At 39.7% G+C, this 12,000-nt stretch overlaps 2 protein-coding genes across 2 annotated transcripts; both read right to left on the bottom strand.

Moving 5' to 3' along the window:
- Positions 1 to 913: 913 nt before the first annotated feature.
- On the bottom strand, positions 914 to 5,734 carry ASNSD1 (asparagine synthetase domain containing 1). Its single transcript, XM_070359468.1, is given in 4 exon segments — positions 914 to 1,267; positions 3,813 to 3,994; positions 4,269 to 5,689; positions 5,692 to 5,734. Coding segments are annotated over 4 exon segments (1,920 nt in total). The 3' UTR covers positions 914 to 993.
- ASDURF (ASNSD1 upstream open reading frame) lies at positions 914 to 10,563 on the bottom strand. The gene is made up of 6 exons (XM_005889535.3): positions 10,348 to 10,563; positions 7,535 to 7,588; positions 6,448 to 6,523; positions 4,269 to 5,826; positions 3,813 to 3,994; positions 914 to 1,267 (listed from the first exon to the last, which is right to left on the bottom strand). Exons 1-4 carry the CDS (start codon positions 10,435 to 10,437, stop codon positions 5,756 to 5,758), a joined length of 291 nt encoding a protein of 96 aa, XP_005889597.2. The 5' UTR covers positions 10,438 to 10,563; the 3' UTR covers positions 914 to 1,267; positions 3,813 to 3,994; positions 4,269 to 5,755.
- Between the last annotated feature and the right edge of the window lie 1,437 nt (positions 10,564 to 12,000).

The raw sequence follows: 12,000 nt of genomic DNA, 5'->3' as shown, positions 1-12,000 counted from the left end.
CGACAGGGATCAAACTCACGTCTCTTACGTCTCCTGCATTGGCAGGCAGGTTCTTTACTAGAGCCAGCTGGAAAGCCCTGATACACGCCTGCTAGTATCCTTTCTTTCCCACTACACTTAGGAGAACCACAGTTACGTCCAGACCTAGAAAGGGTGTCAGCCCTAAACGGGGATGGATGCCAAATGTGACCTTGGTATCATGGTCACGAATGAATACTGTGGGTGGATGTCTGGTTGGAGTGAACTTCAGTAAACAGGTGAAAAGGCTGAAAGGGGGAAGGTGAATGGGAGGCAAGAGATGGAAGATGAGGGACCAGGAATATGCATTTTACATTGGTATATACTGGAACACTTTAAATACATTTCTCTTTCTAATAGCAAGAAGGGAGAAAGGATGGGTGCACGCACAGGTAAGTTAGGACTTTGGGTGTCAGAAAACCAAGTAGTCCTTGGCTTGATTTTGATTTCTCTGTGAAAATCAGGTCACGAGCTGACAATGGGAAAACAGAGGGACGTTAGAGATTTGTGGGACAGGAGAATATTCAAAATGGTCTTCAAAAGTTCTCGGAGCAGGGCAGTGAGCTGTCTTTTCAAAGAGATGTACCACACATCAATCAGAGTGTGAACCCCCAAAACCTTAGTTCTCTCGTCTGTTAAATAATAATGATAACAAATTGAGTTACTAGTATTTCTGGATGTAGCTACCATGAAGAGAGTCCATAAAAGCTGCCCTTTTTTCAGTGTTGCTGGTGGGACATAACCATCTAAGAGTTCAAAACAATATTAATATCACAGTTTAAAATATCCAGGTTGTTCTTTCAAGTGTAATCTCTTTCTCTAGAGTATCAATTTGATTAAATTGGTTGCACTACAAAGTTATATAAAAATGCATGTAATGAACTTTAAAACCACATTATACAATAATAAAGCAGCAGAGTATTTTATTTTTTTAAAAAACCACCATTCAGTAAATGTTGTTACACTATGAAACATCTAGTTTTCAACAGAAAGGTTTTCTAAGGAGATGATTTGGAGCCTTCCACATTTATCAGACGCCTTTTCATTATTCTTTTCCATTTTTGCAATTCTGGATCCAAATTGCATGGCCCGCTTTGGCAGAAGAGCAGAGGCTGTTAGACCGAGTTCCACCGCTGCAAGACGCAAAATTAGTTTTTCACCAATTCCACGGGGTAAAGTCAAGTTTGCCTTTTCCCAGACTGGTAGGGAATTTAGCAAGGAGACAACATTTTCATCCAGGAAAGGAAATCTAAAATAAAAAGTATAACCACTATTAAAAAAAGTTTTCTCTTGTGATTATTGTGTTTGTATTTTATTCAGTATGTTAAAATTTAAGGTATAATTTAATTATTGAGGGCACAATTTTTCTAAATTAAAAATATTCGTTACTTATAAATTTTTACAGCTAAAATTTAATCACATTAAAAATTATTTCACAACACTTGTTTAATTTTAATAGACATCCTAAAATGTAAAAAAATTTTCCGTCAATAAATAAACAAATTAAGCCTATGATGTCAAGAAATAATTTCAAATTGTTTCATAAGGTGTCTTCAGGAATGCCTTGAAAACAAGCATGGTCTTGAGTTAATGATTCAACCTGTGTCTCCTCTTTACATGTCTAAAGAAACTGAACTTTTTACAACTCACTGCTCTTTAGGCTCCCCTAATTTCCTAGCAAATTCTGTTCTTTTTTGGTTTGTTTAAAATACTCTAATCCCTCCCCCATCCGCAATTACACTAGTGTTTTACATTTTACTTTAGCTTAAGCAGAGAGATCGGAAAGGGTAAAGGCATTCTTTAAACAGAATATTTTATAAAAATGAATTGTGAAAGCAAATTTAAATGAGAAACTAATTAACAGAGTATGGTTAATACTCTTGCCAAAATCCATAATAAACTGGTTCAGATCTGGCCACTACAGTGGTATTCATTCAATTACAAATTCTGCATTAGCTGTTTTAAACATTATTCATATCCATTTTTACCCATGGGTATCATATGGAGGGGGGTCCCTTTAGAATTAACTGCTTTTACTGAATAAAATAAATTTCCTTTTCTCTAACTTAGCTGAAATGGGTTGAATTTTTTTATCTCTCATATACAGATACACGTCAAAAGGAAAACATTTTACACACTTTGTACTGTGGTGTTACTTCTTTATGATAAAATTTTGAAAATTATGTTAATTTTACATGTCAGAACTGGCAACACAGGAATAACAAAGTAGAGACAAGAAACAATGACATCTCAGAGCTGGTATATTATGATGTTCCAACTCCCACAAAGCTCATTTGGACTCCTTGCATGCTTGTACCCCTGCAATAAAACTACCACTTAATAAATGAACAAACTTCTGCTTTTTATAATTAAACGACACATCTTTTTCCTTAATGCTTCAAAAAGTTGTATTCAAGCATTTGTTTACTATCATCAGAAATATGTTGTAGGTAAACACAAACCCCTAATATGAAAAAAGAATATACACATTAAGTGCCTTGATCTCTGAAACTATTAAGAGAACTTGGAATGTTTATGACTAAGTTGTGTTCAAAACACCTATGATAGAGGGGATCCAGTACTGGAACCACCGTTTAAATCAGTATGGATCTTGTGTTATTGTGCTTCACTGAGACTGCTTTTTTTTTTCTTAACAAACTAAAAGTTCGTGGCAACCCTGTGACGAGCCAAGTCCATCAGTGGTGCCATTTTTCCAACAGCATTTGCTCACTTCGTGTTTCTGTGTGACGTTTTTGGAAATGCTTCCCGATTTTAAATTTTTCTTGTTATATCTGTTGGGCTTCCCTTGTAGCTCAGTGGTAAAGAATCTGCTTGCCAGTACAGGAGACTTGGGTTCAATCCCTGGGTCGGGAAGATCCCTGGAGAAGAAATGGTGGCAACCCACTCCATTACTGTTGCCTGAGAAATCCCATTGACAGAGGAGCCTGGCGAGTGACTATGGGGTTGCAGAAAGAGTTGGACATGACTTAGCGACTAAACAACAACAAAAACAAGAACAATTATATCTGTTATGGTGATATGTGATAACATAAATAATCTTTGATGTTATCACTGAGATTGCTTTTTGTTTTGTATTTTTGAATTAAGGTATATATATAAAAATTTAGACAAATGTATGTTTATTTATTCTAAATACATAAATACATATTTTAAAGACCAAATACATAAATACATATTTTAAATACTAGATACATAAATGCATATTTATGTCTAAATACAGCAAACATAAAGTATGCTACTGCATACTCAATATACTATAGCATAGTATAAAGATAGTTTCCCTATGCACTGGAAAACCAAAAAATTCATTTGACTCGCTCTGTTGCAATGGTCTGGAACTGAGAATGCAGGATTTCCAAGTATGCCTATACATACAAGGAATGTCTACAAAGTCAGGCTCTGTAACACTGGAGGAGGAAGCCTGGGAAGAAAGCAAACATTTGAAACAAAACAGAGCCCTTGAAATACCTCCCCTCAGTATTTCACTACCTCAAGTTTTACAGTCTTTCACTGTAGCCTTTAATCAGGTCATTGTATCACCTTTGAAAATTATTGTAAAGCCATTTCTTGGAGAATGAGTTCTGGAAAAACTGTTCCTCTGGTTCCTCTCCAGCACTGCTTCTGACTATAATACAAAGCCAAGATACTGCTGCTACTGTAACTCACTGGAACAAGTATCCAAAGAAAAAGGAACCTAAAAGTCTCCTTTTTAGGTTCAGTCTACTGCTTTTACAAAATTATCGAACAACCCTACAACAGACAACAAGAATTACCTTGCTTCTTTTCCATGATCACTGATAACTCTATCATCACGACCGAGATTTCTAGAAGAAATTCGACCCAGTTCCATTTCAATTTCCTTATTCAGTCCTTCCAGCCCATGTGCCAGGAAGCGGACCCGATGACGAGAATAACCTGCAAGCTGCTCATCTGCACCAATTCCAGTAAGAACTACCTACAAAGGTTGAAAGAAATCTATGTAAGAACATTACCTACCATGCAGTAAGGAAAATAAAAGCTTAAAAAAATAATAACCCCAAAGATAACATTTTCAGAAAAAATCCACAAGGCAAAGTCATAAGATAGTAAAATATGCCCAATTTTTACAAAGTCACATACTTTGTGTTGTAGTTCAAATGCAATTAAAAGATGCTATATTCTTGCAACTTGCGTTAAAAGCTTTAAGGGTCAAAATTAGGTCTCAGAAATCCTGAGCAGCCGTGTCATACCTTTGCACTGCTCTGATATGGCTGTGCTCCATCCTGGGTCACTAACCAGCCAGCTCCTCGGGAAGCAAACCAGACTGCACAGCCAATGCTATCATCCAGAACTGTATCCAAGGGCTGGATTAAGTGCGATATTCGAGTTCTTCTTAATCTTTGCAGTTCTTCTAGAGAAACATTAATTTCAACAAAATTCCAAATCTGTTAAGGGTTGGCAGCTTGCAGTTCCTTCAGTCCGGCCCTTCCTGTGACTCGATCTGGCACATTCAACTGTTCACCAGGGCTGGCAGCAGCAGCAGCAGCAGCACGTTTGGAGAATTCTTCAGAGGGCATTTCACAATGATTTTTCTGTTTTCTCCCTTTTTTGTTAAAATTAACTGGTATAGTCTTTTCTTTAGTCATGAAAGCCACATTAAGAAGATCAATTGGTTCATCTAAAGGAATATGATGGTCAGCAAGGGCTGTGATGACCATGGAATCAATCCCTCCAGAAAACAGAACTGCAACATTTGCTTTCCTATTACTAGTTTTCAAAACTTTGCTTGGTGCCAGGTTTTCATCCCTAGGTAAACACAAGACACGTCTCTTGACTGCGGTGCTCAGGACACCAATGAACTGCTGAACTACTTCCTTCATGTGTCCATCTGTAAGAAAGACCAGAAGGGTCTCTCTTGTCAGTGGACTCCTGGAAATGCTGCTGCAATGGGTCTCAAATGCAGCTTGTGGCAATGCCATATTTAAAGGGACAACAGGTTCTTTAAGATACAGTTTGGCTTCATTTGCTGCCACCAAGACAAAAGTTGGCAAGTCTGCTGAAATCTCAGTCAGGCTATTATTAACACATTCTCTGATATCATCCCCCCCCGAACTGTATTTCCAAGGATACAACTTTAAAACGACAGATTGGGAAATGGAAACAGACTTGAGATCAATTCTGAAAATTCCAGATGCTGGAACATCCTGCCACTGATCAGCCACTCCAGATGCTTGGGTGCCAACTGAAGAGAGGCAGAAACTCTTGCCCAAGTTACTAAAATGCCAAAGCAAGCTATGATGACCAAAAAAGTTTCTACCAAACCACAAAGAATGGCTAGATGCTTGATAATATATAAAAGACCAAGGACCTTGGACTTTTGAGAAGAGCGACAAAATATCAGATTCATTCTTACAAGAGGAAAGATAATGAAACATGATTTGAGTATCATTCTCTTCGGCTTCAACCTTGATCCCACTAAAGACTTCTCCATTCCACAGGAATACATTGCCTCTTTCATCTTCCACAGGTTGGGCAGTCAACACACCTCTTAAGTGAAGGACATGGCCAGAGAATAAACACTGGTAGTTAACAGTAGACCTTAACAACTGTTTACTACTATTGGGCCCCCGTCGTTTAAGATTACACAGTAAATCCTCTTTCAAATCTCTGCAAAATGCTCAACAGAAAAGCTTACTGCACAACAAATGCCACACATTGCTATGTAAAATCAAGTTGGCTATTTCTTGATTTTGGTCTTCTCTGAGTTTTCTATTTCTTGATATTCTTTCCTCAGCTCATCCAATGTATCTGTGGGAGATGGAAGAAGACACATTAAAGAATAAAAATTCTTGAAGCTTTACCTAGTAATCCAAAAGGCAAAACAAGCTATTTTTCCAAGATTGAACCACATATGTACTGTGCTAGTTTAAATAATAATTTACAACAGACTTCTGATGAAGAATGTTTATTATTTAGGGATCTAGTTTCTGTTGATAAATGCTTATTCTGACCCAGGCATTGGGCTATGCACAGTTTATATTCATATCATTTTATTTAAATACCCTAAGACTTGGCAGGCTCAAAGTGATTCACTCAAAATAAAAAAGGCAGAAATTGGTAAAACATTATTTCATACCTATATCTGTCTAAAATTCCAAAACTTACATTAATTATTGTGGCTTTCTAACACTTCTTACAGTTCTTAAATTTGATTTTATTGTTACTGTTAACTCACCGTTGGAAGGCTAACTTGAAGAAAACCAAACCATTCCACTAATTTTATTAACTGGTATACCACCATCCAATCTTTAGATATATATATTTATACATTCAGCTGTAGACAGTATAATTTAGGCACCATCATGAATTTCCACAGAAAGCCCACAAAAGAATTTTTTTGTTTCTGTATAATGTACCGAAAAAACTTACTTTTGCTTTCAGAAAGCATTTCTGTTCGGTCTGCAAGAAAGAATATGTTGCTGTTCTGCTGCTGCCTATACACTTTCTGCAAAACATAATTTAGGCTAACATCATGATTTGATCTAAAAGGTAGATGTCAAAACTCTGAACCCTATTACTGCTTACTATTGAACTTTAGTAACATGTTCAGAACAATACCTTGGCGAATAAAGATAAACAAAGAACTCACCCATTATCCAACTATCTAGAAACTGCTACCATTAACACTGAGGTAAAACTTTTTTTTTCTGAATATACTTAATACCATTTTTCTTCAGTAATATTATAGTTCATCTGGTCATTTAGATGTTGCTGTTGCCAACTTATCACTATAATCAAACTTGTGATGAATGTCTTTGTAACTAAATTTCTGTGCACTCCATGATATTTTCCTAATGTATTAATTCCTATAAATAGAAATCAAACTGGATTTGCTGGATCAAAATATTACACAGCTTTAAGACTTTGATAAATTTTGCCAATTTGCCTGACAAAAAGTTTGTTATCAACTGTACCTTAACTGCTATTACTCCACATATGAGAACTGTCTAACCTGTCTGTTATCCAGTAATCTTTAAAAGCTTTAAAGGGCTCAAATCATTTCTTAACTTTAAAATACAATGTTTGGCAGTATAATGACACACTAAGCAGAAGCTTGATTATCTACGAATACATTAATAAAAATGGAGTTAAATAACCACTCCATTTGGAAGCTTGGAGTAAAAACCTGAGGAGGTAGGGAGAGGAAGCGGTAGCATTTATCTTTTTTAAAAAATAAGCAAACAAAAAAATCCACATTCACCTGTATAGCTTCTTCTCTTCTCAATAGATTCAAAGTTTACTTATGTCAAGAGAATACACCAAATTCAAGTACAAAATAAATACCATTATTGACTACAGCTCCAGGATAACAGTACAATTAGTATCATTTGATTCACAGGTAATGTCAATTGCATATGTTGGGGAAAGATTACTAGCAACTATGATTAATACATAGATTTATACAGTTGATATCAAATCCTCCCACATAGTACTTAGAGTAACGCTAATAACTCACCCTGTTCTTCTTCAGGTTAGAAAGTTCATCCACAACAACTTTTTGTTCTTTAATCTATTGAAATAAAGAAAAGTTATTAAATCAGAGATTACCAAAGTATGCTCAATAGGAGCCCTTTAAAGAGAGGATAAGGGGCTCTAAGTATTGATTGTCCAAATGGGCAATTTGGGAATATACAGACTTTTTATAACAGCCGTCTGTGTGGGCATGCAGGTGGCAAGAAGCTGAGGGGAAAAGACAGTGATTAGACAGACAAAGTATTAGACAGCCCCTTATACCCAGACAGGGGGCTGGCAACCAACACCCACATTCAGGCAAGAACTACATTACTAAATAAAGTTTATATCTTTTATTTAAAACAGAGAATACGTCAAAAAAAAAAAAAAATTCACCAAGACCTGAAAGTAATACCAAGTTTTCAATGATTTAAATTGTATCTTAAATTAAAACAAACAAAAAAAACCCACAAATGTAATGAGTGGGTGACCTTTCCCTCTCCCAATGCCTATGCTTTTCATGATTTACATACTAAATGGTATAGCGAGACAGACTAAGCAAGTAGTAGTTAAGTATCCTACATGCAGGGTAAGTAAGTATTAGTCGTTCAGTCTTGTCTGACTCTTTTTGACCGCATGGACTATCGCCTGTCAGTGGGATTCTCCAAGCAAGACTACTGGAGTGGGTTGCCATTCCATTCTCCAGGGGATCTTCCCCACCCAGGGACAGACTCCTTAATGGTCTGAGCCACCAGGGGTAGTATGACTCATCACTTTTCCATCTTTGCTTTATTCCTCTTTGTATCTCAAAAGCTAGCACAGGGCTGGCACTCTTGAACTAGGTCTCACCTTTTTTAAGTAGAAGAGGGCTCAACTAAATGGAAACTAAATTTCTTTTAAACTCTTTTCCGTAATGATAGTGATACTGCAAACATGACTGATTACAGTGTCACTAGAGCCTCTGAACAGCGTTACTGTGTAACCTCTGATGCCTGGGGGCTCTGTCCTACATCAGTGTAAGTGGCATGCTAGGTAGTCATCAGAGCAGGCTGTGTGCAGTTTGAAATTTCATTCCCCACAGATGTGTACCCTTCTGCTTTCCAGCTGCCAATCACTGTAGTGACTGATTACAGAGATTGGGTTGAATTCCAAGACTGAATTTGTACAACTTCCTTTTAAGGCTTATATTTGAATAGCACTTTCCCATTCATTTTAGGAATGGTATACTTTAGTACTTCAGACAAGGAAACTGTAACAGAGGAATCAGAGATGTGCCCAAGATGCCAGTGTCAGTTTGGGACAGAACCAAAGTATTATCACAGACATCTATTACCTGAAAGATTATAGCCATCCTCATTTCAAACACTAAAAAATTTTTTTTTTTTTTATGGCGTTACATTGGCTTCCTTTTTGTGGGGAGGAGCAGAAAAGCAACCATGAAATAAACATTTTTAGGAGCATGCTGCTGCTACTGCTGCTAAGTCGCTTCAGTTGTGTCCGACTCTGTGCAACCCCATAGACAGCAGCCCACCAGGCTCCCCATTCCTGGGATTCTCCAGGCAAGAACACTGGAGTGGGTTGCCATTTCCTTCTCCAACGCATGAAGGTGAAAAGTGAAAGTGAAGTTGTTCAGTCCTGTCCAGCTCTTAGCGACCCCATGGACTGCAGCCTACCAGGCTCCTCCGTCCATGGGATTTTCCAGGCAAGAGTACTGGAGTGGGGTGCCATTGCCTTCTCTGTTTTAGGAGCATAGCTCCAGCTAAATGAAGGACAGACGGGAAAAAGGTAACAATGGATAAGGAGAGACCAGTTAGGAAACTTTTGCAGGAAGGCAATGGCAACCCACCCCAGTACTCTTGCCTGGAAACTCCCATGGACGGAGGAGCCTGGTAGGCTGCAGTCCATGGGGTTGCTAAGAGTCGGACACGACTGAGCGACTTCACTTTCACTTTTCACTTTTATGCACTGGAGAAAGAAATGGCAATCCACTCCAGTGTTCTTGCCTGGACCCAGGGACGGGGGAGCCTGGTGGGCTGCCGTCTATGGGGTCGCACAGGGTTGGACACGACTGAAGCAACTTAGCAGCAGCAGCTATGGCAGATGCAAGAGGCGGGTTTAAGATGGTTAAAAGTGTACACAGTGATAAACGGACACCTTACAAAGGGGCCTCAAAAGTGAAACTGATAGAACTTCGTGATGGATGCAAAGATGGGCTCCCAGGTTACTGGCATGGACAACTGCATGGACGGTGGTGACATTTTCTGAGACTACTGGCAGCAGATCTAGGGTGGGAGGTAATTTCTAAAAGTTTTAACTAAGTGTACATAGAAAAAAATCCAAACATGATTCTCAAAGACATTAAGCTGAGAGAGGCATAAGCTGTGATTTCATCTACATGATGTGCTGGGAAGGATAAAACTGTCCTGATGTAGAGCAGATCAGGGATGGCCAGAGCTTCTGGGCGGGGCAGAGCATGGCTATAAAGGGAGTCTTTTACGGTCGTGGAACTTGTCTATATTCCAATTGTGGTGGTGGTCACACAAATTTATACACGTGTTAAATATAGAGAAAACGAAAAAGAGCCAAATTTTACTGTATGATACTTTTAAAAATTTGTTAAAAATTGATAAAAAAAAATAAAACCAACTAAACTTCCGCCTTACTACCGTCTGGGTCTAATCTCGGGGCAAGTTTCAAGGTGTCCCTTTAACTGTATCTGTCGCAGCAGGGCAAAGTGGAGACTAGCCCACGGGGCCACTGAGACTCGTCTCCGGTGGTGAGCAGCCCGAGGGCCATGTTACCTCTTCCCGTACTCACCTTGCTGCTGAGCTCTTCCTTGTGCAGGGTCGAGCTCTCAGCAGGGACGGGCCCAGCGCCGTCCTCGGGTCGCTCACCCCGGCTGGGCATCTCCGCAGAGAAGCAAACACGGAAGGAGCGAGGCCAGGCGGCACTCCTGCAGTTCCGCGTCCACAGCCGCTCTGCGCTCCCAGCGGCCCCAGCCCCTCTCTTTCAATTTCCGGTGAGTCCTATCAATGGCGTATGCGTGCTCACTGGAACGCCTGCGCAGGCCGGATCTGCGCTAGGAGTACTTGCGCGCGTGCGCACAAGTGATTAGGGTCCTGAACCGACCCTACCGTATGGGATGTTGAAACGCTCTTTACCCTGTGGCATCTAGTAGACTGTAAGTTATATGCGCCCCCTAGTGGTGAATATAAAGAATAGACGCTCAGTAGAAACACCACTTAATATTTATTCAGTTCAGTTCAGTCGCTCAGTCGCGTCCGACTCTTTGCGACCTCATTGAATCGCAGCACGCCAGGCCTCCCTGTCCATCACCATCTCCCGGAGTTCACTCAGACTCACGTCCATCGAGTCGGTGATGCCATCCAGCCATCTCATCCTCTGTCGTCCCCTCTTCCTCCTGCCCCCAATCCCTCCCAGCATCAGAGTCCTTTCCAATGAGTCAACTCTTTGCATGATGTAGCCAAAGTACTGGAGTTTCAGCCTCAGCACCAGTCCTTCCAAAGAACACCCAGGGCTGATCTCCTTTAGAATGGACTGGTTGGATCTCCTTGCAGTCCAAGGGACTCTCAAGAGTCTTCTCCAACACCGCATCAAAAGCATCAATTCTTCAACACTCAGCTTTCTTCACAGTCCAACTCTCACATCCATACATGACCAATGGAAAAACCATAGCCTTTACTAGACGGACCTTTGTTGGCAAAGTAATGTCTCGGCTTTTGAATATGCTATCTAGGTTGGTAATAACTTTCCTTCCAAGGAGTAAGCGTCTTTTAATTTCATGGCTGCAGTCACCATCTGCAGTGATTTTGGAGGCCCAAAAATAAAGTCTGACACTGTTTCCACTGTTTCCCCATCTATTTCCCATAAAGTGATGGGACCAGATGCCATGATCTTAGTTTTCTGAATGTTAAGCTTTAAGCCAACTTTTTCAGTCTCCTCTTTCACTTTCATCAAGAGGCTTTTGAGTTCCTCTTCACTTTCTGCCATAAGGGTGGTGTCATCTGCATATCTGAGGTTATTGATATTTCTCCTGGCAATCTTGATTCCAGCTTGTGCTTCTTCCAGCCCAGTGTTTCTCATGATGTATTCTGCATAGAAGTTAAATAAGCAGGGTGACAATATACAGCCCTGACATACTCCTTTTCCTATTTGGAACCAGTCTGTTGTTCCACATCCAGTTCTAACTGTTGCTTCCTGACGTGCATATAGGTTTCTCAAGAGGCAGGTCGGGTGGTCTGGTATTCCCATCTCTTTCAGAATTTTCCACAGTTTATTGTGATCCATACAGTCAAAGGCTTTGGCATAGTCAATAAAGCAGAAATAGATGTTTTTCTGGAACTCTCTTGCTTTTTTGATGATCCATTATCTAGGCAAAAATATCGGAGAAGGCAATGGCACCCCACTCCAGTACTCTTGCCTGGAAAATCCCATGGATGGAGGAGTCTG

The sequence above is a fragment of the Bos mutus genome, chromosome 2 (genome assembly GCF_027580195.1).
Source record: "Bos mutus isolate GX-2022 chromosome 2, NWIPB_WYAK_1.1, whole genome shotgun sequence".
Taxonomy (NCBI): Eukaryota; Metazoa; Chordata; class Mammalia; order Artiodactyla; family Bovidae; genus Bos; species Bos mutus.
This window is presented reverse-complemented; position numbering and strand designations above follow the sequence as displayed.